The sequence below is a fragment of the Neomonachus schauinslandi genome, chromosome X, assembly GCF_002201575.2.
Source record: "Neomonachus schauinslandi chromosome X, ASM220157v2, whole genome shotgun sequence".
In the NCBI taxonomy this organism is placed as follows: domain Eukaryota; kingdom Metazoa; phylum Chordata; class Mammalia; order Carnivora; family Phocidae; genus Neomonachus; species Neomonachus schauinslandi.
Window position 1 is genome coordinate 16852311 of NC_058419.1, and position 25844 is coordinate 16878154.

General features: G+C 38.2%; 1 protein-coding gene across 2 annotated transcripts in view; it reads right to left on the reverse strand.

Moving 5' to 3' along the window:
* Window positions 1-367: 367 nt before the first annotated feature.
* Window positions 368-25844, reverse strand: part of PHF6 (PHD finger protein 6) — a 47735-nt gene continuing 22258 nt past the window's right edge. Inside the window, exons 6-11 of one of the 2 annotated variants that reach the window (XM_044911586.1) lie at window positions 16368-16534; window positions 16069-16212; window positions 14102-14206; window positions 11387-11520; window positions 3883-4012; window positions 368-3550 (exon numbers count right to left, since the gene is read on the reverse strand). In XM_044911586.1, the coding sequence (XP_044767521.1) occupies window positions 3883-4012; window positions 11387-11520; window positions 14102-14206; window positions 16069-16212; window positions 16368-16534 (680 nt within the window). In that variant the 3' untranslated portion in view covers window positions 368-3550. Of the gene's footprint in view, window positions 3551-3882; window positions 4013-11386; window positions 11521-13745; window positions 14207-16068; window positions 16213-16367; window positions 16538-25844 lie in introns of those variants that run through there. The other variant, XM_044911587.1, reaches the window with a different exon arrangement.

The window sequence follows — 25844 nt, forward strand, 5'->3', positions numbered from 1 at the left end:
CAGCCAGATAAACCACACTAGGAGTTTTGGTTCATTTTCAAAATCACCTTCTAACTAGGTTCCAGAGGACCCAATTTCAACCAAAGGTACCCGAATCAGGTAATAATAAAAGAACCAAGGTGTAATGCAGTTCTGCTGTGGACTTGAAAGACTGCTGTTTCTCTCCGTGATGAAACCTTCATGTGGCGAAACCTTGAACTGGACTCAAATTCACTTTTTGTTCTCTCTCACACTTGTTTAGTGACAAGTCACTAAACAAACTAGGCATTTCATCTGGAAATGAAGACTAAAGGGACCACGATCCTTTTGCCGCTACAAAGGAGCCTCATTATACCCTTTCACAAAAAAGACATACATACAAACATGAAAGTCATAACTCATTTATTGAATGAATAGTATATGCAAGAATACCAATAAAAGGAAACTAATACTACAAACTACAATTTTGAAAATAAAGCCAATATAACAGGAACAAAATATACATAACATGAGAGGAATGTTTGATTTTGACCCATAATGCATTCCTTATCTTTACAATTAACCTAAATGCCTGTTAGAACAAAACTGTATACCTTGGTCTAACCTTTAGTGCTTTTCAAAAAAGCAACAACATTCAGAACACTTTTCTTTTTCTTTGAGATATTTAAGATTCACACATTTGTTCAAGTACATAGATTCTGATTCAACAGTAGATCTACATAGCTTGTTATTCTCTTAGTATCTTGAGTAGCATGTACTCCTGAGCAAGTACTATCTGAAATTCTAAAATTGCTGATCTTTGAAATAAAACGTATTTCAACTGTGGGTTTTTAATAAATTGAGATGAAAGTAAAATTCACACCCCCACCCCCCTCCCCCCAGGAACAAAGAGCTCTTATTAAAGTATAGAAACTCAAGTCTATCTTTCTACTCTAAAGAACATTTCTTACTAACAGTTCTGGTAAGGCAATAAATGCTCCAGAATAATCTTCAATATACGCTTGCAAAGATTACACTGTTGAGTATCAATAACGAAAACAAAACAAAACAAAAGGGGAAAAAAGGAAAGAAAGAAAAGACACTTCAAAATTTCAAGCTAAAATATGCGTAAAAGACAGTCATGGCAGTATTTTTCGAAATGATGTACATGTTATATACTTATCAAATAATGTCATGCTTATTAAAACTACAGTTAAGGACTTAAGAGATGAACAGTAAATACACTGCTGAGGTCCATTTTTCTAAATATTCATACCACAATGTAATTACTACCCAGAAGATGATGATGCTACTTGGGAACATAAGTACTGTACAATTTTTACATTGTAAGGCACTTTTTACTCAGCATGTGACGAAAACATGGATGGAGAATCAAAGTATTGGAGGTTTACAACCAAAGGTGATTTTTCATGTGACTTCAATTTACATTTCAACTTTTAATGAAAGACTGTTTAGCCAATCACACCACAGTGAGAAAAACAGGTAGCCAGCCACTTATTCTAGCCAACCAAAAGGTAAAGTGCTATTCTGGTTGCTAGTGGCAGAGAAAGGGGTGAAGACACCCATACAAAGTTACACACTTGATTACAGAACAAATCCATCGACTGACAGCTATAGTATTTGAAGTCTAAGATATGATCATTGGCTGGCCACTATTACCCCGGCACCTTCCATTTTTCCTAAAAACATCATTACAGTAGTTGTCCAAAAATGAAGGTGCTCTATTGTTCCATGGGTAAATCTATGGCACACAATATAAAAATGATCAAGACACAGTGATTCAAAGATTTTAAAATAACAGGTTTCAAGCTGTTGTAAGGAAATAAAGTACAGATCCTTTGGGAAAAGTCACATAGCTTGGTAAACAAACATCTAGATCTGTCGTTGCACTTCAAGTCATGGTGAATTTTGAAAATTCATCACATACACGCACACACACACACACACAAACCCAATGGCATATTTAGAGCAAAAAGAAAAACATATAGGGCAACCCCACTAAAGCTAGTTTCCTTCTAAAAATAATAAAAGATGGTTAAAATAAAGCAATCATTGCGTCCCTTGATTTAAGTGAATGTGTGAATACACACTTGACAAATGTGACCTTAAGGGACTAGCAGTTAAAAAAAGAAATCCGTCATTAAGCACAGTGTAATTTTCCACCTGTTACATTTTAAAAATGCTTCTCCATAAGCTGCAGAATATCTTGATGTACAGTCAAGTTAACATGTGATTTCTTACTTGCTAATTTGCTTTTATGTGGTAGGTTAACGAAGAATTCGGAAATCAGGATCCCTACCCTTGGTATTGAGGTGCTATGGTAATATTGGGCAGACCACAACTGAAGTTTTTTGGTTTTGCCATAAAGAAATATATAAATGTGCTTCAGCAGGTAAGTGGAAGAAAATATCCCTAGCTAGAAATGCCAGTGTGAAAATCCTTTCTAAACAGCTGGGTTCTTAGGCTTCGAAAAACAACTCTGATGATCAAGAAAACACCACCAAGCCCTACCAGAAAAAAACGGAGGGCACGAAAGCCTAGTCAATAGATAAGCAAAGCAATGCATGAAAACATTAAAAATATTAAATAATTTTTTTTTTAAAAATAGTGGTCACAAAATGAAAAATAAATACTGTTTTAGGCAGACTGTTTTTTTTTTGTTGTTTTTTTGTTTTTTTTTTTTATTCCAACAGCGCATGAGACCTCCTTATGTACTTTGGGCCAGTATATGAAGTACTCCACACAACACGGCACTTGAGAGGAACCAGTTTCAGACATGGTGGCTGAAGTCCTTAGTGAGTGGTAACCCTTTACATCTTAAAGAGGTTTAATTTGCTGTTGCCAAATCTTAGTTTAAACTTGAAAGGATCCAATCATTTTGCTAGAAGCTCTTTGTAGGACATGATAAGAGAAGAGGTTTACTGTCAAGAGAATTTTGGCATAAGCACTGGAGCTCACAACTTAAAATCACCAGTCGCCCAAGTGCATGCTGGTCAGTGAGAACAACTTTAACAGGAACGAAATGAAAAGCTTTAGCACACTTCTTGGAAGAGATTTTTAGCATGTGCTGTCAAAGCCAAGAGAAAAAGAAGGTTCTCTTCATTTCTAGCCTCCGTTACTTGAGTGTGAAAAAAAAGACCACAAATTCCCATGTGTTGCCACCAGAGACGTGGTTGCACTGTAAAGTGAAATCTGCTTATGCTTTCCCTTGAGTATGAATCCACTAAACAAACTTAGACACTCTAAACAGTAGAACTTTGTTCATTCCAGAAATATAGCTTACTTCATTTCAATGTCTGCTTTAACTGTTGACACTATACACAGGGTTAATAGTGTTTCGACTGCTTCCCAGAAACTGCAAACTACAGCTACGTAATATCAACATGTCAAATTCTGCCATCTAGTGAAGGCTCATAAAACAAACAAGACGTTTTTAGGCAGTTCAATGAAGGATCTAAGAGTTGGGCAGTAAAAAGTTACAAACCCTTTTTGATTTTAGAAAACAGTGAAAAAAGAATAGTAGTTATGGATGTCTTATTCATTCCCAGTTTTCTAACTCTGTCCCATGAACCTGTTTAAAAGATGATAAAAAATTGTAAAATATGATGCTTGAGGGGAACACAATAAATATAATGTTACTGAGGAGCGAGAACATCTTACTGGTTCGACATTACAACTACACTTATTGATAAAGTGGATAGCTTGTTTTTACTGTTACAAAATCAGCTAGTTAAAAAAGAAAAAAAACTATGCAAGCCTACACAATCCTTTAGCATTCTAGTAACATGCTTAACTAAACATAATAGCATTAAAAAATCATACTGCATATACCATTACTCCAACATGTATTTATCAGCGAGTACTGTATCCTGACAACAGATCCGACATAAGTAACGTTCATACCTAGTTTCCATTAAGTTGCTGCTGAGTTAGTTGTTGCTGGTCAATTTCTACTTTTCCCCGGCTTTTACTCTCTCGTTCCTCATCTTCTTCATCTCTCTCATCATTTCCACTATGATTTTTACAATATAGTCTACAATGACGAAAGATAAAAATCTCAAAATGTTTTGTCGCTCTTGATGGGAATATATTTATGCCATTAGTAGATGAGGTTGGTGCCCATTTAAAATAAGGGTTTCCTCATCCATGCTTTTGAAAAACGCTACAATTAGTTACAGGTCCATTTCTATCTAAATGATAGGAAAGCACTCTATTAATGAGATCGTAAAAAGTTCATCTGACATAAAATTAGGATAAAAGTTGTTAACGTATGCCCAAAGATGAGGCAATTCCTCATTTTGCCCCTTGAGATTAAAAATAAAGCTTCCAGCCAACTTGAAAATATAAACTTGCAGGCATCTAGACAAAACAGTCAAATTCTAGGTTTCAGATACAGAATTCAAAAGCACATTTTAGGAAGTAATGTAAATGCTATAGATACTGCTGCTTTCTGCTCACATTTCATGAAACATTTTTATTCAAACTCCTCAAAATATCTTTTCATCATTAGTGTCCTGGCCCTTCATGAGCCCCCTAACAGTTTTCCAGGCCCTGCATTTGGCTTGTTCTCTCTTGATCTAGGCTGGCTCCTCCCAACTTCTTTTCTTCCCATGACACTTCTTGGGAAAAGTTAGACCAGCTACCTTTTCAACTATACCATTCTGGAATTTGTCTAACTGTGGTACTGTTTTATTTGGTTCTCTCTTACCCCGGATTTCCTATAAACTGGAAATAAGGTCTAAGGGCTTGGTTAGCTCTAGGTTCAACTTTTCCTTGTTAGTCCAGGATATTTGATAGGGGACCCTGCATACTTCAGGAGGCATGTTAATTTCAGAATGCCCTACTATTACTATTAGTGATGCCGTTGGATCATTTGGTTAAAGTGGTGGTGATAGCCAGATTTCTCCATTGTACAGGTAGGTTTTCCCCTTTAAAATCAGCAAATAACCTCTGCAGTGAAACTTTGACATCAGGCTGTTCTGACAACCTTTTATGTGGGTATGCACACTGTTTACTTGACATTGATTGTTTTTAATAAAAAAGCAATGCGCATTATTAGGACAAGGGTTTAGGTGGGCCAATTAATGTGTATGTACCAATATGTGTTTTATAGTTAGCCACCCCACCGTAATCAATGGGTGAGCTGATCTCAGCTCAGTTTTAGGTCAACGATATACAAGATGACAAGATGGAACAATGCTTTAAAAATGTTCAGTGGGTGCCCTCTTGTGGTCAGCAGTAGGTAAGACATATACGAATTCTGACACACAGGACCTAAAACTAGGTTTAACATGAAGAGTTTCTAACGTGTGAGTGGACTAAAAGGCAGGGAGGGGGGTAGGGAGCAACAATAGCAACTGACTTCCGACCTAGTTTTGCTTATTTTTTTATTCTTAAAACATTTTCAATTATTTCCAAAGAACTATGGAGAATTTGTACTCTTCTTCAAACGCTACATATTGGGAATCACTTAAAAACAAACCAACAACCTGAGTTCAAATATCAAGAGTGGAATTCCTTTCTAGTACACCTATAAAGTGTCTTCCTCCAAAATACAACCCGAATTAAGCCTTTGAGCCAACTTCTAAATTACGGGGTAGAGAAACAAGGTGAATGGCATCATGAAAAAGCAAAAAGATAAATCTAGAATGTGGGACTTTCACAGGACGACTTATCAGGGTTCTGCAACAAGTAGGGGGAAAAGGCGGGGTGGAGTGGGATTGCTCTATATTGAGAGACTTATGAGACATATCCATTAAATGCAATGTAGGGATCTTGTACATACTGAGATTTGAACAAATCAGGTCTGAAAAGGCATTTCCAAGACAACTGGGGAAATGTGAACGTGGACTTGGAGATGACACTAAGAACTTCCTCTTAATTTTACAAAGTGTGATAATGGCACACAGATACGGATGTACGTAGGGATACAACGACAAGAGGTGTGGGGTTCTGCTTTAGCAGATGTCAGAAAGAAAAACAACAGATGAAAGCACGTGTGACAGTAACTCGGGAGCTGCTGAGATGGGGAGCTGCTACGCTATCCTATTTTTGTATACTTTTGAAAACTTTCAATAAGAGGTTTTTCTAAAAGGATGAGAGCCCTTTGTTGTTAAAACAGATTTTAATCTTTTTTATGGGATCATTTTTCACTTCCATAGGCCCATTATGTATCCTTCACCAATCTAGACACCAAGACCACAGCTGTCAACCAAACAAGATCCCTGTCACGTAATTTACTTTTTTATGGTGGGGGACTGACTTTTTAGAAACATACGTATTTTTTAAAGTTTAGTAATACAATAGAGACAATAAAACAGGATAAGCAGAATCACTGTGTAATCTTCCCTCGCCTTTTTAAGGAACAAATACATTTAATCTAATGAATAGATTAATGTAATAATTTAATGAATATATTCAGGATCCAGAAGGAGCCAGTAAAGAAGGAAAGCCACATGTAGGAGAGGGAAGCCGCTTCATTCAGAAGTATTTCTCCTTGCATTTCCTCCTATTTGTGCATTCTTCTATCCCCAAACTACTTGCATGTGGACTCTCATTTGAACTCAATAGCCTATGAAAAAATCTGGAATCTGCACCATAAGCAGATTTTAGAAACAAATTTCAATGTGAAAAAATAAAAAGAGTAATTCAAATCATTGTGGATCCCAGTGTAAATATTTTCTTTAGAGATGGTCACTGCAATGTGGTTTTCTAATAGCTAAAGAATAAAAACCATCTGAATGTCTAAAAAAGGAACTGATTAAACTGACAGACCCATACAGTGGAATACTATGCAACCAAAAACTGTTTAATGTCACAGAAAAATATGTCTCAGGTACAGCAAGTAGAGAACAGATTATAAAAGTATATAAGAAAATCTTAAATGCACACACACAATCACATAAATGTCTAGAAAATATTCTGAAAGATTTAAAATTCTCTCTGCTGGTAGAATTAAAGTTCACATTAAGCTTTTTCCCCCTTATCTTTATTTTTCATTTTTTTCCCAAAGTGAAAATGGATAACTATTATAATATCTTAATAGAGCTGGAATTTAAATACAGTAATTTTCCACACATCTGATTTTAGATGTTTAGCATGGGCCTGCCATTTTTAAGTTATTAATGCTACTTTAAATAATGGATTGCTTACAAAAATATTCAACCACTGAACTATATAAAGAATACAAAACTGCTAAACAGTAAGTTGTATAAGGAATATAAAATCGCTACTCTTCCATCCCCATGCAATGAATGAGGTAACAACTGTTAAGTGGCTCAAAATTTTATGTATATAGACGCAACTTGTACACATGTATTTTTATATGCCAGCATAGATCCCACAACTTGGTTGTTTCACCTTACTCGACCATGGAATACCTCTGCATGACTCTCCACACGGATCTACTTCAATCTTTAATTGCTGCATAGTATTCCATTAAATGCACGTACTAAAACTTGAGTCTCTTGATGGACATTCTGTTTGGGGCTTGATTTTTGCTATTGTGGGTGAAAGGCTAAAATTCTTTTCCCATTTCACCTTTGGTTAACTCTAGCTATATTCCCTTGGCAACTGAGCAAAAATTGGCATGGTGCGCCCGCTTCTTTACTAAGCTGCTACCCGCCCAGCTGGTAGACGGAAGCTGGACTGGGAGAATGATGTTCTGATGAGCCTATCTCTGGCCCTGTGTGGTGTAACCTGAAAATGACCTATGCCTATGTAACTATCCTGTAACAGGTGCTCGCTCCAATGGGGTCGGTGGGTCCCCTGTGGACCCACCCGGTGTGAATCCAAACGTACTGGGCCTGTGCTCTCTCCCGCTGACGCCATCTGTGCTAACCTCACCAACCTCAAGCACAGGTGAGTAAATAGGATGCCCTAGTGGGTAGTGAGCGCTCATTTAACGGGCCAATGGAACTGCTCGCACATACATCTTTGTGCTGTTTTCTGCTCACTTGCCCCGCAGAAATCCCTACAAAGCAGACTAGTAGCAAAATACATACGTTATTGGGCTAAAGGTTGTGGTCTCCAATGCTCAACTGCTCTCCTAAATCGCACCGAGGTACATTCCAACTCACCATCAAATGCGAATGCCCAGGTCTCCGGAACCTGGCTGGTAATGGGAATCCTACTAATCTTTGCCCATCAGATAGGCAAAAACTGGTAAGATCTTGTTTTAATTTGCATTTCTTTCATTACTAAGGGTGAGCGGCTTTTCACATACCTATAGCCCATGGCTAGTTCTCCTATGAACTAACTGCCTTTTCATGTTCTTTGCCCATTTTTCCCCCCTAAACTGGGCTGTTTTTCTTAAGGATTTGGAGTTCTCTTTAGCCTAGTTTTAATGTAGTCAAAAATTCCAAGTTTCCTATCATGCTTAGAAAGGTCATCTGTACTCAACAGATTCTAGAAAATTTCTCCTACATTTTCTGTTTTACTTAGGGTTAGGTTTTTAGCCCATCGAGGATATATTCCGGGGTACAGTCTGAGGTAAGGATTCAAACTGTTTTCTAAATTGAGCCAACTATATAAACTGTGTAGAGATCAGATACTGAATAATCCAGATCTAGTACCACCGAAATTACCCAACGAAGACCTGGATCTGTTTCCTGTGACCTTTGTCACTGAGCTAGTACCAGTTTTAATTACTAGGTGACGGGGTTTGATATCTAATGAGGGATTTCTTCTCTTGATCTCATTAAAATTGTTCTTGGCTGCACGTGATAAAGACTAGTTGACTACCCCAGTACCTATTTTCCCCCCTTCCCTTCATAGCATTGAACCAGATTTGGGTAGCAACGTGCCTGCCGGGGGTGCATTTCCCAGCCCCCTTTGGATAGGTGACTAAATCCTGGCTAATGAGATGCTGAGCAGAAGTGTGTGTGGAACTTCCAGGAAGGAGGATTAAAAACCCGTCAGCTGGAGGAACTGCCACTTTGTCCTTCCACTTTCCTTTGCTCCCACTTTCTCCTACTGCCTATGGAAGGACACCCCAAGGATGAGAGAGCAGAAAGATGGTAATCTGGGTCTCTGATGACACAGAGAAGAGCCTAACACATCTGCACTGCTCTCCATGGGACCTCTTGCAGGGAAAAACAAATTTCTGTCTTGTTTAAGCTTCTAGTTCTTCCCTGTTCATGAGGTAACTTAATCATTACCAGTAGAAAATAATATCCCATTCACTCTTCTAGATAAAACCATCAACGTTTTGTATTTCATTAAAATTGTATTTGATGTATAGATTAATTTGAGGAGAATGGGTATCTTCCAGTGTTGAGTAACTTTTCATCAAGGAACATAATATATTTTACTATCCATTTGGGTCCTGTGTAAAACTTTTTTTTTTTTTAAAGTTTCAACTTTGGTGTGCATATGTGTGTGGGAAAGGGGTGGAGGGTGACGTTTTTCCTTTCCATTTTCTGTTACTGGAAAAAACTAGTTTTTAAAACTTCATCTCATATTCAGCAACCTGAGCTTTTATTAATTTTAGTAAATGGAGTTGGTCCCTTTGGATTTTCTTGGTAGACAATGACATCAATAACAAATACTGACAATTTTATTTTGCTCCTTCATGGTATTTATTATACATTTTTCTTCCTTTTCTTGTTGCACCGGCTTAACCCTCCAGAAGAACGCTGAAAAGTAACATTGGTAGTTGGTACCCTTGTCTCGTTCCTGGATCTGAATGAAAGTGTATTGGTATAGTGGTTCTCAATTATGGATGAACATGAGAATAACCTGGGGAGTCATCAAAAAACATGGTTTGGGCCTCAGTCCACTGAATTTAAAATCTCTGAGGGTGGGGCCCAGACATGAATATTTTTAAAGAGGGCCCTATTCACCCTCGGGTGGTTCTGAGGCTCAGCCCTGGTTAAGAACCACTGTCCCTTTACTTTAACACTAAATAAAGCTCTTTGCTGTTGTCTTCTCATAAATGCTCCATTAGGACTCCTTGCTTCCCAAGGGCACTCTTGGTACTGCACTTTAAAATTCAGAAATGGATGTTGAATGCTATGAAATGCCTTTTTACCATCACCAGGAAGGTGATAGGATTTTTCTTTCTCTATGAATGACAGTGGATCACATCAATATATTTCCTAATTTTGAACAGTCTTTAAATTTTTAGAAACAGCACGGGATTTGATTTTCTAACATTTTATTTAGGACTTTGGTATGTTATTTATAAAAGTAAGATTGGCCTATAGTTTTCTTATTTGTTTTTGTTTTAAATGCTATCTTTACCAGGTTTGGTCTCACAGTTATGTAAAGTTTTATAGAATGAACCAAGTTTTTCATCTTTCGCTATGTGCTGGACCTCTCTAAATAGTACTGGAATTCTCTGTTCATTAAAGGCTTGATAGAACTCACTTGAAAAACAGCTCTGCGTTTATTATTAAACAGAGTTTGGCAAATTTTATAATATAGCACTAGCACCTCATCCAGTCACCCAAATACATGGTGACTGTTTATATAAACTGCTTTGTACACAGAATAGTAGGGTGTTTACTCATTGGTTTATTGCATCCTGGGAATGTAAGGAAGTGCTTTACAACTCACAAAGGCAAGTCGAAAAATCCACGGATCCCCACCAACTTATTCTCCATTCAATCAAACAAATGGAACCATTATAGATGCACACTGATATGGAAGACCCAGAAAACAGAGGGTAACATGAAATCCCAAATCTCCAAACCTTATGCCTTCATCATCCTTCCAAGAGTGTCTTTGGCCTTCTATCTTCACAAATACATCCTAGTCTAAGCTACCACGAATCCTCACCTGGACCCTGAGCGGGAGCCTCCTAACTCACCTTCCCATTTGCACCCTTGCTTCTTCTGTCCCACCTTAGGGACTTGCACAGGCTGCTCCTTCTGCCTAGAACACTGTCCCAATGCCCACCTTGATCTTCGCCCAAGAAGATCAAGCTCTTCAGCTCACGCTCTATTTCCTTAAGGACATTCCTAAACACTCTCCCAGTACAGACTAAGTCAGGTCCTCCTTGTTACATGCTCTCTTAGTGCTTTGTAACGTATCCTTTCTAGCACTTGAGTAGATTGTAATTGTAGATTTATTTATGTGGCCATTTAATATGTCTCTCCCACTAGACTACAGGCTTCACGAGGACACAGTCTGTGCCTCTACTGATCACTCTTGTATGCCCAGCTCCTAGCACAAAACCTCGCACTTAGTAAGCATGATGCATATTGGCTGAATGAATGCGAATCCAGCGATGTGTTGTCAGAGGAAAATGCCAATCGTCGTACTTGTTGCGTTATATAGAGTCCTAAGTATTCTACACTTGGCTAAATACCACCTAGGAATAGTGACCAAGTAAACTAATGCCATCTATTCAAGGGCAGTTACTTACTGACAAGTTTAAGAAAATGGACAATTGTTGTTCTCTTACTTGTAAATTCCTCGTGACATATTTTCAATGTATTTAGCTTTGTCTTGTACTCCACAGTGGTAATGGTAAGTCTTAACACAGGCTTTTATTTCACATCCAATAGTAGCACCGGGCTGACTGCAAAGTGTACATTTCTGTTTAAGGGAAGAGAAAGAATAATCATAAGCAGTATTTCAAAGTTTTTGCAACCTTATTTATTCTATTTTAGCCATATTTCAGCCAAACATTCTAGTTTACAAAGAAAACAGCCAGTTTTCTATGGAAAACGAGTACACTGAACTTACTGTTTAGCATATCTGTTAAATCATGCTGCAATTTAAACCATACTTTGATAGACTTTCTGATATTAAGTCACTCCCTGATGTTTCCATTATTTACCTATATTAACCTTCGAAGATCTGACATCTAAACATAAATAAGACACTCCTCATTACTGCCAAACACAAAAGAATTATATTCTATATTTTAGTGGTTGGCTTCTTCTCCTCCGTGGAACTAGTTGCTTTCCTACGATGACTAAAGAATGAGAAGACAGGAAAGCAATTCCCCACCAAGAGGGATTGCTACCAAGTAGGTAAAAGGGCAGAGGGAGACTAGAGGGGCTTGAAATCTTTTTAAGACATCACAACTTGGCCTCGATCAGCCTTGCCTCAAGAATGTTCTGAGATTAAAAGGTGGTTGTTGACGAAAGGGTTTCATAGTCAAATAAGTTTGAGGAATGCTAGTTTTAAACAGATTGCTTGATTGCAGAACTTCTCACAGGCCTTCTGCAAGAAGGAGGGTATGGTAAATAGTTCCCAAATTATTGAACTCCAGATGCCCTTGTATTTTCGGAGGGGTGGGGGAGCATTTTGACGGACTACTTTCCTTTAGAGCACACTTGGTAAAGTGCTAGGTTGGTGTTTACATGAACATTCAACTGCGCAGAGGTGAATTAAGTTCACCAGGAGAATTGAATTGTTATCCTAGTCACCTATTTGGACTTCAGCTGTACGACACAACAACACTGCTTGGTATGGTAAGTTGAAGAGATTTTTCCCTTACATTTTTTTAGTACTATACATTCTGATTTAAAGGAGTTTCATTTTTAAAAGAGTAATCAAAGTATCAAAACTGAACTGGATTTAAATGGAACAGATAACATCAATAATCTTCACACCTTCAAAAATGCAGCTCCAAAGAAAGGGTCATCTCTAATGGATTCAGATAAAGCTCACCAACGTCTGAAACCACTAGATGAAAGACTGAAGGGGAACTTCACAACAGAGGGGGGGAGGGATTAGACTCACCACCTGAATCCAAGGATCAGACATTATGACTAGTCTGATGTGATAAAATATGGATGATACAGTCCCACCTGTGAAGTATTCTTACCCCCAAAAATCTTGAAACTGAATCTAATCAAGCCTTTACATCTAACTTCCACTTTAAAAGAAAATCTGGCGGATAGAGGGACAAGTTAAATGGCATCATGAATAAGCAAACAGACAGATAAAACATATGGGATATTCTACAGGACAATTAATTCATTTTCTTCAACAAGCCAATGGCATACGACAAAACAAAAACAGAAACAACAAAGACAAGGAGAGGGGGAAGTGCCCTAGGTTACATCAAGGATATAGAACAACCAAATGCAATGTGTGATCCTCCTTTGGATTCTGATTCACACAAATCAACTTTTAAAAGATACTTTTGAGACAACTGGGGAAATACAAATACGAACTGGGTATTAAATGACACTGAGAACTCATTGTTAATTCATAAGGTGTAATGACATTGTGGTTAGGTAAGAAAATGTCCAACTTTTAAGAGATACATACTGAAATAATGTAGAGGTGAAATGATATGAAGTCTCAGCTCTGCTTTAAAACACTTCAAGCAACAAGAATAAAAGGCATAGATGAAGCGAGTGCCGCAAATTCTTGATAACTGATGGGTCAAGGTGATGGACAGACGTGTGTTACTAGTCTTTCTAATTTTGAGATGGTTGAAAATTTTCACAATAAAAAATTTTTTTTAATTCAAGTCATCTCTAGAGACAATTGAGGTCTTAAAAGATTTTGCATTCCATTGACATTTTATAATATTCATCAACTGTAAAGGAGTAAGTGATCAATAAAGATGCCAATATTTCTTAAAGCTATTTATTAGTAGTTCAGCATGTTGAAAAACATGAGACTTAGGCACATTTTATAAAGAAAACTTTAAAGCTATGATAAACATTTTAAGAGACATAACTGTGTATGTGAACTTTAAACAGAAGGCTCTGAAAAAAATCTTTTCCTTTTATTTGAAAAAAAAAAAGAAAAAAGAAGAAAAAGAATGAATAACAACATGGGGAAGTTCCCGATGCTCTATTAGGATTATGGAACTATTCTTTAAGCAAGCTTAAATAATATTAACATTTTGAACTTAGTAAGGTGTGTCACATTCACATCTTCATTTATTTTATTAAAAGACCCTCAGATACCCTGAAATATAAATCTCAGTGTAATTCTCTTAAGTAATGAAGTTACATAGAAAGAGGAGTAAGTTCCAGAAACATCAGCATCCTTTATTATATTACAAATAAGTCAAATATATACTTGCTTTAACATATGAACTACTTTATATTAAATGTTTTAATGACTGGATAAATTTGAGATGTGTTCTAAATTTAAAGCAGAAAGTCAGAGGAGTAACGTTGCATAGCATAAATATAAAACCACAGACCATTCTTTTTCCTCGCTTAATCTCCTGAAGTACAGTTTTAATATCAAAATCTCCAAATTCTGCTCTTGATGTTGTTGTGAGCTGGACTGTGCCAGAAGAAAATAACTAGAAAAGAAAAATGCAGGAACATTTAATGTTCAGAATCCTTGTGAGAGATTAAACAACAGAATAACAAATGTGTTCTATTACTTCAATATCCTGAGAAAGAGAACTTTTCCTTAAAAGTCAAGTCCTGACTCAAGTAGTTTTAATATATTCACATGTCTCATTAAAATATAACCCAAGGGCGCCTGGGTGGCTCAGTTGGTTAAGCGACTGCTTTCGGCTCGGGTCATGATCCTGGAGTCCCTGGATCGAGTCCCGCATCGGGCTCCCTGCTCGGCGGGGAGCCTGCGTCTCCCTCTGACCCTCCCCCCTCTCATGTGCTCTCTCTCTCTCTCATTCTCTGTCTCAAATAAATAAATAAAATCTTTAAAATAAATAAATAAATAAATAAATAAAATAAAATATAACCCAAAATAAGGACAATAGGTGCGCCTGGGTGGCTCAGTGTGTTGAGCCTCCGGCTCTTGGTTTCGGCTCAGGCCATGATCTCAGGGTCGAGGGATCGAGCCATGGGTCAGGCTCCGCACTTGGTAGGGAGTCTGCTTCTCTCCCTCTCCCTCTGCCCCTCTGCGTGCGTGTGTTCTCTCTTTCTCTCTCTCAAATAAATAATCTTTAATTTAAAAAAAGGACAATAAGGGGCGCCTGGGTGGCTCAGTCGTTAAGCGTCTGCCTTCGGCTCAGGTCATGATCCCAGGGTCCTGGGATCGAGCCCCCCATCGGGCTCCCTGCTCAGTGGGAAGCCTGCTTCTCCCTCTCCCACTCCCCCCGCTTGTGGTCCCTCTCTCGCTGTGTCTCTCTCTGTCAAATAAATAAATAAAATCTTTTAAAAAAATAATTAAAAAAGGACAATAAAACAAAACTAATGTGTGGAGCCACACTCCAGTGTGGAGCCAAGATTAAATATTTCATTCAGGGCGCCTGGGTGGCTCAGTTGGTGAAGCGTCTGCCTTCGGCTCAGGTCATGATCGCAGGGTCTTGGGATTTAGTCCCACATCGGGTTCCCTGCTCAGCGGGGAGCCTGCTTCTCCCTCTGCCTGCTGCTCCCCCTGCTTGTGCTCGCTCGCTCTCTCAAATAAATAAAATCTTTTAACTGTTTCATTCAACAATGAAGATTTCAACAGTGTTACCCTGTCATCTCCATTGTTTTATGTTTCCACAAAGTTTTAAAAAATAGTTTAAACTGGCAAATTTCAACCATAGACGCAGATCAGAATTGCCTGGGATTTTTTTTTTTAAGCTAGACATGTTTGGGATATATTCCAGGGGTGTGTATTTTGGAAAAAGCCCCCCAGGTTATATCTGATACACCCCTCCAGTCAAGAACCTCGGATATTAAAAACATAATTTTTAAAACCTAACCATAAATGGGATGAATAATTCAATACAATCAAATTTAAAAATGTTTATGTATCCTGTATGTCAGACCTGGATCTAAGGATGCAAAAATAAAGCATAGTTCTTCTCTTCAAGGAATTAAAAGTCTATCAGGAGAGAGGCTCATAAATGAGGAACTGCAGTACAGTGTGTAAAGGACAGTGACACAGGCATGCACTGGGTTAGAGTGGAGGCTGAACATGTATCTTCCACGGTAAGTTTATAAAGTTGGAATTTTTAGTTATGAAACAGTTAACTATCAATTACCTAGAATACGGTAGCTATAATTAGGATCCCTTTAACTCCTACTGAATCACAAAGGCTGTATTTTAAAATCCTAAGGTCTATGAAGATTTGGGACTATAGGATATACTATTCCTAACTCTACACCACTTATGCTGCAAGAGAAAAGTGCCCTGTGTGGTTACTAGCTAAGTGCCTTTCAACAAAACTTGGGTTTAAAAGCGCATAACAAGAACCATGCTTACCATGCACTTATAATGTGCAGCCGCCTTCTTGGCATTAAATACATGCAGTTTTCCTCTTGCTTCGTTTTCTTCCTCCCCTACGTGACAAAATCCACATTTAGGCCTGGTGTCACTAGGGCTGCTTCTATGGGGAGACCTCTCTCTCTGCAAATTTGAAAGAAAAAAAAAAGACATTTAAACATATGTTATCAGTACCCTCAAGCTTAGTTAACATTTCAAATGATGAGCTTTACCCACAAACCCAGTTGAAATGATTCGTGGTACAACAAAAAGTAAGAATCCCACATTTTTCTACTTACATAGGAACTACTTTCCATTTCATCTGTTCCATGGGAGGATGTGGACCTGGTATCTTCCGACAGCCCCTTAAAATTCGTTTTTCGTGGCCTTCCTTTGCGACTTTTCTTTTTACTTTTAGGTGATGAGGGCTCCAATTCATGTTCATTAAAGCTTTCTTCTAAGTCAGCTGCTTAAAAATGAACAAAAGCTTTACATGGACCAATCTTAAAATGGGCATTAGTTCATGGGTCCTTAGAATATGCATTTCTCCTTAGAATGAAATCCCCTCCAGAAATGAGGGGAAATGGTCTGTGGTATGCTCAACACAGCAACCTTAAGGTTTTATATAAATGTAACAAAAATCAAATATAAAAAAATAGTTTTATTATAATCACTGTAATTATTTCTTTTGAATTTATGATTCTATAAAAACGAGTTTTGGGATCTTGACTGTGCACATAAGTCAGTAAACATTTTCAAACTCTAAGAAGTCAATATTTTGAATTAGCTCTTGTATTATTTTTTTACCATAGGTTTCAAAGAGTTTTCCCTCACACTGTTGGTGCAATCAGAACACTTAGCTAGAAAATAAACTTACTATAACTTGGAAAACTAAATGAAAATAAAGGAGGTGTATCTGTGCTGTCCAGTACAGCAGTCACGAGCAATCGGTGGCTTTTTTACAATTTTACTTATAATTAAACAAAATCAAACCTTCAGTTTCTCACTCACACTGACCACATTTCAAGTGCTTATTACTGGTCACATGAGGCAAGCTGCATCTGTACTGGATATCACAGATACAGAACGTTTCTATCATCACAAAAAAGCTTCATTAGACATCACTGTTCTAGGATAGCTCCTTAAACCATCATGAAAATCAAATGATCATATTCAACAAAGAAGTCATCTACAAATGAACTAACTACTGATCAAGTAATTAAATAAATGTTAAGTATAAAAGGAATTTCTAACATAAATGGTAAAAAAAGCTACGTTGCAAGTTAGTTGTATACTTTAAACAAAACGTGTGTAGAAATTTTAGAACTGCATTTCCGAGCAATTTGAAAAGAATTTCTACCATTAACGGAAGGGTGTTTCATTCAGTTATTCACTACAAATATTTTATTTATTGAGGGCCTACTGTACACAAGAAAATGTATTTAGTGTAAAAAGGTATAAAAACCAAATGTTCACTTGTCTTTTAGGGTCAAACTAAAGAAAGTTTTGTTTTTGCTTTTTGTGTTTTTAAAGATTTTATTTATTTGACAGAGAGAGAGAGAGACACAGCGAGAGAGGAAACACAAGCAGGGGGAGCGGGAGAGGGAGAAGCAGGCTTCCCGCGGAGCAGAGAGCCTGATGCGGGGCTCAATCCCAGGACCCTGAGACCATGACCTGAGCCGAAGACAGACGCTTAACGACTGAGCCACCCAGGCGCCCCAAACTAAAGAAAGTTTTAGGTACAGTTCTAACACCTCCATTGTTTTTTTCTTTTAACATAAGTTTTCAATTCCAGGGACTAATTTCTCAATGAGAAAGCACATCAACTTTGAATCATAGATGCTAATATGTTTCCTAATAAATACTTCAACGGTTTTTAATTTTTTGTTTTAGAAATAAAAGCATAGTCATTATGACAAGAAAAGGGTAATTCAATTAGTGTATCTGAATACATAAACTCAAGGAACTGAAAGCATCAGACTGTTTGCAAAACAGTTAATAAAAATTTATATCAATGCAACTTCATATAACTACAGTAGGATTTGAGAGAGGAAAAAAAGGGGAAAAGGTAGAAGTGGATAGCGTTTTATGGGCAACAAGACAAATTTATGTGGCTAACTCCCTGTGAAGACAGAGAAGTCAAAGATACCTTCTGATCTTAACATTATAGCAAATTTCCTATCAGAGCACAACACCGACTTAAAACATTCAAACCGACAGTTTTTTGTTTTTTGTTTTTTTAAAGATTTTATTTATTTATTTGAGAGAGAGAATGAAGAGAGCACAAGAGGGGGGAGGGTCAGAGGGAGAAGCGGACTCCCCGCTGAGCAGGGAACCCGATGCGGGACTCGATCCTGGGACTCGAGGATCATGACCTGAGCCGAAGGCAGTCGCTTAACCAACTGAGCCACCCAGGCGCCCCCCGACAGTTTTTAAGATACAGAATTTCATTAGGGCTGTTAGAATTACTTGCCCCAAATTAAAAATTCTTTAAAATGAAAAATCATAAGCAAATGTTTCAATCATTCTGATACATGTTATACCATACGTGTGGTATACATAATATTCTGTTACAATGAAAACAATCACTAACACTGTAACACTACATTCTTAAACACCTTTAGAGAAATTACTTAACTGATTCCATTATCAGGCCAACATGACTAGTTTTCCACGTGGCTTTTTTTGGGGTTCTAAATATGGAACCATTCAGTGTAAAATTTTAGAGGACTTTAACAGCAATAGTAAAAATCATAAAAGACTGACAAATTTAACTATATTAAATTTTCAAACTTACATAGCAAAAAAAGTGCTAAAATTAAAAGGCAAACAATAAACTAGAAAAACCTGCTGTATTTGTGAAAGAGAATCAGTATCCTTATGCTATAAGCTCGTAAGAGATTAAGACCCCAACTGAAAAATGGACCAAGCATATGATCAAATAATTCACAGAATATAAGTAGTTAAACATACTTCTATAGAAAATCTGACTTCTCTGGGATCAAAGTGTAAATTAAGTGATATATCATTTTCACCTATCAAAATAGCAGACTTTACTTATAAAAAGAATAACCGAACAAAAAATGAGTTAGAAATAAAAATCTAAAAGAAGCCCCACAAAAACACTGAGCTACACCATGCTTCTGGATGAACAGGATCAACATTAGAATGTCAGTTCTCACTAACCTAATTAATGCAACGCTGATAAAATGGTTGATCCCACAGTTTCCTGAAAGAGTAAATATATAATACACAAGAATATTTTTTAAAAAAAGATATCAGAATATACTGTAAAGAAACAGCAGTTAAAATCCTGGCACAGGAAGAGACCTATATCAGCAGGAGAGAAAGCAAGGTTGAAAATAGACCCATAAGCATATGGAAATTCAGAGTATAATGGTAGCATTTCAAATGAGTGGGGAAAAGACACGATGGCATAACTGGCTATCTACTTTTTAAACACTGAGATTCCTTTCCTCATACCATCTGAAAAAAAATCTCATCATAAAATAACAAACTATAAATGTAACAGAGAAGAAAATGGAGGAGATTTTTTATAATCTTGGATCAAGACACCTAAGAAGTCATAAAGGAAAGGACTGAGATCTGACTAAACATTAGAAACCTTTGCATGGGGGCACCTGGGTGGCTCAGTTGGTTGGGTGGCTGACTCTTATCTCGGGTCAAGCCATGATTTCAGGGTCCTGGGATGGGGCTCCGCACTCAGCAGGGAGTCCTGCTTGAGGATTCTCTCCCTTTCCCCCCCCCCCCCCCCCCCCCCCCCCCCCCCCGCGCCCCCCGGGCCTTACCCCCCTCCCTCTCTCAAACAAATAGATCTTTAAAAAAAAAAAGAGAGAAACCTTTGCATGACACAAGTCACCATAAACAGAGTTAGAAGACAAATGATAAACTGGGAAATCATTCACATTTAGTGACAGAGAATTAATACCCCCATTACAGAAATCACTCACTACAAATTTATTTCAAAAGGACAAACATCGGGGCGCCTGGGTGGCTCAGATGGTTAAGCATCTGCCACCTTCGGCTCAGGTCATGTTTCCAGGGTCCTGGGATCGAGCCCCACATCGGGCTCCTGGCTCAGCAAGGAGCCTGCTTCTCCTTCTCCCTCTGCCTCTCTCCCTGCTCATGCTCTCTCTCTGTATCTCTGTGTCTCAAATGAATAAATAAAATCTTTAAAAAAAAAAAAAAAAAAAGGACAAACATCAAAAGAAAAATGCACAAAGGATAGAAACTGGCAATTTCTTACAGAAAAAATATAAATGACTGAAAAAAACATGAACAGAAGCCCAATCTTACTAGTGATAAGAGAAATGGGAAATTAAATGAGATCATTGGATTTGCAAAAATTAAAGACTGATAACGTCCAGCGCAGAGGCAGGAAATACACTGTTGGTGGGAGCATAACCTGCATGTGTGTTAACCGTCCTTTCCCCAATGTTAAATGCAAACCCCTTTTTAAAAATTTATCCTACAGAATCACTCGTATAAGTAAGCAAGCATATATGTACAAAGAAGATCAATGAGATCTTATTTGTATTAGTGAAACAAATAGATGTAAATGATTTTCATTTGATAGAGAAACTCTTAAACTATGGTTCTATATGTTCTACGAGATGTAACGGTTAAAAAGAATGAGGTCAATCGATGGGAAAAAAGACAAAATTGCTTCAGTGGAGGAAAATAAAAAGAATGAGGTCAATCTGTAAACACCGACAGGGAAGGAGATCTGTGATAAATCACAGCATAAAAAAAGCAAGTAGCATAACAGTATGTACACAGACAATGATGCCACTGTATTTACTGGTAAGTGTGCACAGACACTATCTACATAGGTTTGTATGGAGGTAAACGAGGCTCTGGGAAGATACCACCAAACTTATTACCAGCTACTCCCAGAGAATGTGACTTTGGGGTGAGGGGAGGGCTTTCTGAACTGCTTTAATTTAATATTATTGTACTATTTTAATTTTGAAACAGCACTACTTTTGTAATCAGAAGAACTTATACCATCCAATGTGGTGAAAGGAGGGTAAACTCATCCACCACCGATGGGAATACAATCTAGCACAATCCTTCCAGGAAGTAACATGGCGACATGTATCAGGAACCTTAAAAAGACTGAACCCTTTGATCCAGTGATTGGGCTTTGGGGAATTTACCCTAAAAAATCATTGAAAATGCACATGAAAAAATGAGTATGAGGCTAGTCACAGCGCCTTTGTTTAAATTTTTCATGGTTACAATAGGTTTTTCCCCCCAGTTCAAAAGTGTGAAAATGTTTTAACATTAAATTTTGTTTCCTTCTTCAATAATAATTATAAAAGAACTCTGCATAAAAGAAGTAATAATCTTCCTTTCCACTTTCTAATTCCACCTGCTCTGCACTCCCAGCTGGTGCCCTACCTAGCTTTCTTGCCTCCCCTCCTACTTTCTCCCTCCCTCCCTCTCTCAAGCAACCACCCTTAACTGCTTTTCTTCTCAACCTCAAGGGTTGAGAGGCTGGTTTAGAATCCTGGAACTGCCAGACTGTGTGTCCTCTTGCCTCAGAGCCACCTCAGGGTCCATGAATGAACTGAATGAGTTAGTTCGTGTAAAGAAGTGAATTTATAGCACAGCGCCTGGCCCATGAGACACTCTCCGTATCTGTCCGCTACTATTTTCCCTGGGTATGCAAATGGATTTTTTTTTTTTTAAAGGATACACAAACAAATGGCATCCTCAGCATACTATTCTGCATCTTGCCCTTTTCTGCGTAATTTATAAATTGGAAATAGTCCAAATCTAAGAGCTCACATTTGAGCTTTTGGAGTTCTGACTGTGCCATAAATGTGCTCTGTGATTTATACACACAATCTCACTGGAGCCTCACGACCTACCCTGCGAGGTTGCATCTGTCACCATCCCTATCCCTCATTTTACAGATAAGAAAAAGTTCAGAAAGGTTAGATAATTTTAGCCAAGGTCACAAAGCTAGGAAGTGGCAGAGCTGGGACAAATCTATGCCCGTGAGTTCCGACATGCTTTTAAAGTGGTAATACCCACTATCACGGAAATACACCATTTCAAGTGCTCCTGGACGTTAGAAAAAGGATAGTTTTACACATGCTTATGTCTGCAGAGAAATGCTCTGGAAGGATACTCAAGAAACTGCCATATTGCTGCTTTTTGTACAATGTTCATATACCTATTCAAACAAATGAATGCAATAAAAAACCAAAACGTTACCCTTGTATTCACAGCTGCAATTCCTACAAATCCAGGCTGATAAGGTAGGTGACAAAACAAGGCTGTGCTCCTTCCTGGGCCACCAAGCACTGCCACCCTTTGTGAGCACAGCGCCTAAAGGTCTATGTCACCTCAGAAAGGCCAGGCTCCTCTCTGGTTACCCTTCTGATTGCCACTAGGAGGCAAAGCAGTGACCAACCGACCAGGACCCCAGCTCTCCTCCTCCTAGTACTGTCAAGCCTGATCTGTTCCTTTACCAATTCTCTTCTTCCTAATCAATATTTGTCTCATCTTCTACCTTGTGGTTTTAGCTCCATTGCCTTTCCTCCCCACAATCTCACATCAGTTAACTGTATGAAGTAGAAAGGACCCCTGCACAGAAAGTCTGAAGACTGCCACCTACCAGGTCTTAAAACTTGGTAAAGTTAGTTAACACTCACAAGGCAAGGTCTCCTGGTGTATCAAATGGAACTAATGATAACACCTTCCTGAAAAGGATGCCTTAAGAAAATGTGAAAAATGCTTTGTAAACTAGAAAATTCTGTTCAACTGTTAGTTATTACTCTTGTCATACCTTGTATAGACTGTAAGCTCTTCGTCAAGGGGCTTATTTTCTAAATCGCCCAATGTGCCCACACCCAGGAGGCACTCAATAAATGTGTGCTGAAGTTATTTTGAAAACAAAAGCAAAATGATGAGCATTAAGGTTGGGGGTAAGCATCACCACCTCTGCTTTACATCTTTACGGCTGTGACAAAAGGAGGACTGGGGGTCACTTGCCCTGCCTTCTCCAATGGAAACGCGATGTGCTTTTGCTCTGCATAAACTCTGCTTTCTGCTTTTTCGGTAAAGGTAGGAAATAAATGATTTTATGCATATTCATATACAGATGCATATATAAACACATAACATACATCAAAAATATTAATTCTTAATTAAGTGTGCTAAAATGAAATAGGTCTGGAATTTCATTCACAATAATCTAGACGGAGGAAGGAGGGGAGGGGTGCAGATGAAACAAGACTGGCCACAAGCTGATGACTGCTAAAGCCAGGAGATGGGGCTTTTTTTCAAACATACTTTTGTGTATGTCTGAAACTTCCGATAATGAGTTTGTAAAGTGTGCTAAATAAAAGATGAGCGTAAACAGTACCTAGCACAGCACTTTGCACATGGGTAGTCAATAAATCTGGTGAATCAAAGAAAAAAATAGGGAGTCAATCCTAGCAGAGGGCACAATGGAGTACGTTACTAAAATTTTCCAGGTTAAATCCCAAATACAATTTAAATTCTATTATCTTCCAAGGAAGAGCACACGTAGTATTTACTGAGCACTTAACTATGTGCCAGGAACATTGCTAAGGCCCTTACATACATTATTTCATTTAATCCTTACAATAATTCTATGAGGTAGGGTTTTTTTTAAATCCCCATTTTACAAATGCAGTGTCTAAGGCTCCAAGAGATACTAAATCACTTGCCCAAGACCATGTGACTAGTAAGTGGCAGAGCTAAGATTCAAATATAGATCTGATTTCAGAGCCCATATTCAACCAGTGTACAAAACTGCCTCTCCAGGACTTCATAAATCCATTCAATGCTACAAAACCTAAAAGGTTTTTATTTAATTAATTAATTTATTTTTTTAAAGATTTTCTTTATTTATCTGACAGAGAGAGACACAGCGAGAGAGGGAACACAAGCAGGGGGAGTGGGAGAGGGAGAAGCAGGCTCCCCGCCGAGCAGGGAGCCCGATGCGGGGCTCGATCCCAGGACCCCGGGATCATGACCTGAGCCGAAGGCAGACGCTTAACAACTGAGCCACCCAGGCGCCCCCTAAAAGGTTTTTAAAGACACTGATATAGTAAAATCTCCCTAAACTTCCATTTGATATACGTAATGAAGATTGGAAGGTGCAGCACATTCCAGAGAAAACAAAGGGGAAGAATATACTAAGGGAATATCCAAGCAGGCAAAGGCTTTGAATCTACATAGATGAAAACACACAACATACTTCTAATAGAACCATGATGACTCTAGTTCTTGAAACACAAATTGAGTTATATGATTTGACAATATAAAAGTTTCCAAACTGTCCGTTAAAGGCGAGCTCTTCCGAGGTTCAGCACCAAAGATTCCTTTACACGGTCTTTTATGGTCGCTCCAAGTAATTGTGGCACTTATCACTAAGCTATTTTTAAGTAATTTCAGACTTCTAAAAATTGACAGAAACAATTCCTGTACACCCTTCACCCAAATGTTAACAACTTACCACATCTGCTTTATCATTCATTCTCCCTTCATTCATTCATATACTGTTTTCTGAAGGGTTTAAGATGCAAACATGATGCCCCTTTCTCTCTAAGTACTTCCATGTGTCACCACTGTATTTTAATCAGCTGGTCACAAATCCGTCACTAAATGGTGTCTTCCCCCACCCCCCAAAACCCAAAACCCTGTTTTATTCATTCATCTCGCTCTACTAACGCCCGGTACAAGAGAAGTCACAGGAGACAGAAAGATCACCCAAAAATAAGTGATGCATTAAATACCATGCTTTGTTTTAAGCCAAAGGAAAGAGATTACAAACATCTCTTGAGCGCCCGCCCATTCCATGCACAACATTCTATATTGGGTAGTTTCACAAAAGTAATAAGCCACAAATTGGGCTACTTACAATGTCAAGAACCCAAACTGAGCTGAGGTTATGTTTGTGATCACAACTTTAGAATCTACACATTCTTGCCACGAACAGCTAACACTCAGCAGCTATTCTACTGCTTTCTGTCTCATCACAGATGCTTTGCTCCATGTAAACTATTAAACAGAAAAGCTTTAACCCCTTAATGAAAAGGATTTTAGAAGAACCACAAGACGTAATCACAGTTCCTTGTAGGTACTCAAATGTTTACTGATGACAAGCTGTCATGTTCAAGTACTTCTACAATTCAGAAACTAGCAGCAGTTACAAAGCTAGACCTACATGCTATTGCCAATGTTTGACATTTTAAAAATATTGCCTTAAAAAAAAAGGTAAAGAATATACCTATTATCTAAACACATAGGCCAAAGGGGGGGAAACACATAAGATGCAGAATTTAATTCTGGCTTTTCCTGTCCATTTTTAATGTATAAATTCCTATTAAGACTAGGACGGTACTAAACCATTTTAAGTGCTCAACAACCGCAGGTGGCTAGTGGCTACCATACCGGATGGTGCAAATATAGAACACCTCCACTGTCACGGTCAGTTCTACTAGACAGCCTTGTTGAACCGTTAGTTCTGTATCCCCTTGTAAAAAGCCCTGCGCCTGAGGTCCACGTCATTCAGCTAAACCACGGCTTCTCAAACTTTAACATGCAAACAAACCACCTGGGATCTGTTAAAGTGGCGATGCCGATTTAGTAGGTCGGGGGAGGGGCGCTTGAGTTAGGCGTTTCTAACCAACTCCCAGATGTTGCCAGTTTTGCTGGTACACTGACTACACCAGCTTCCTCCCTTCCGTGTTGCTAACAATTACCAACTCCCA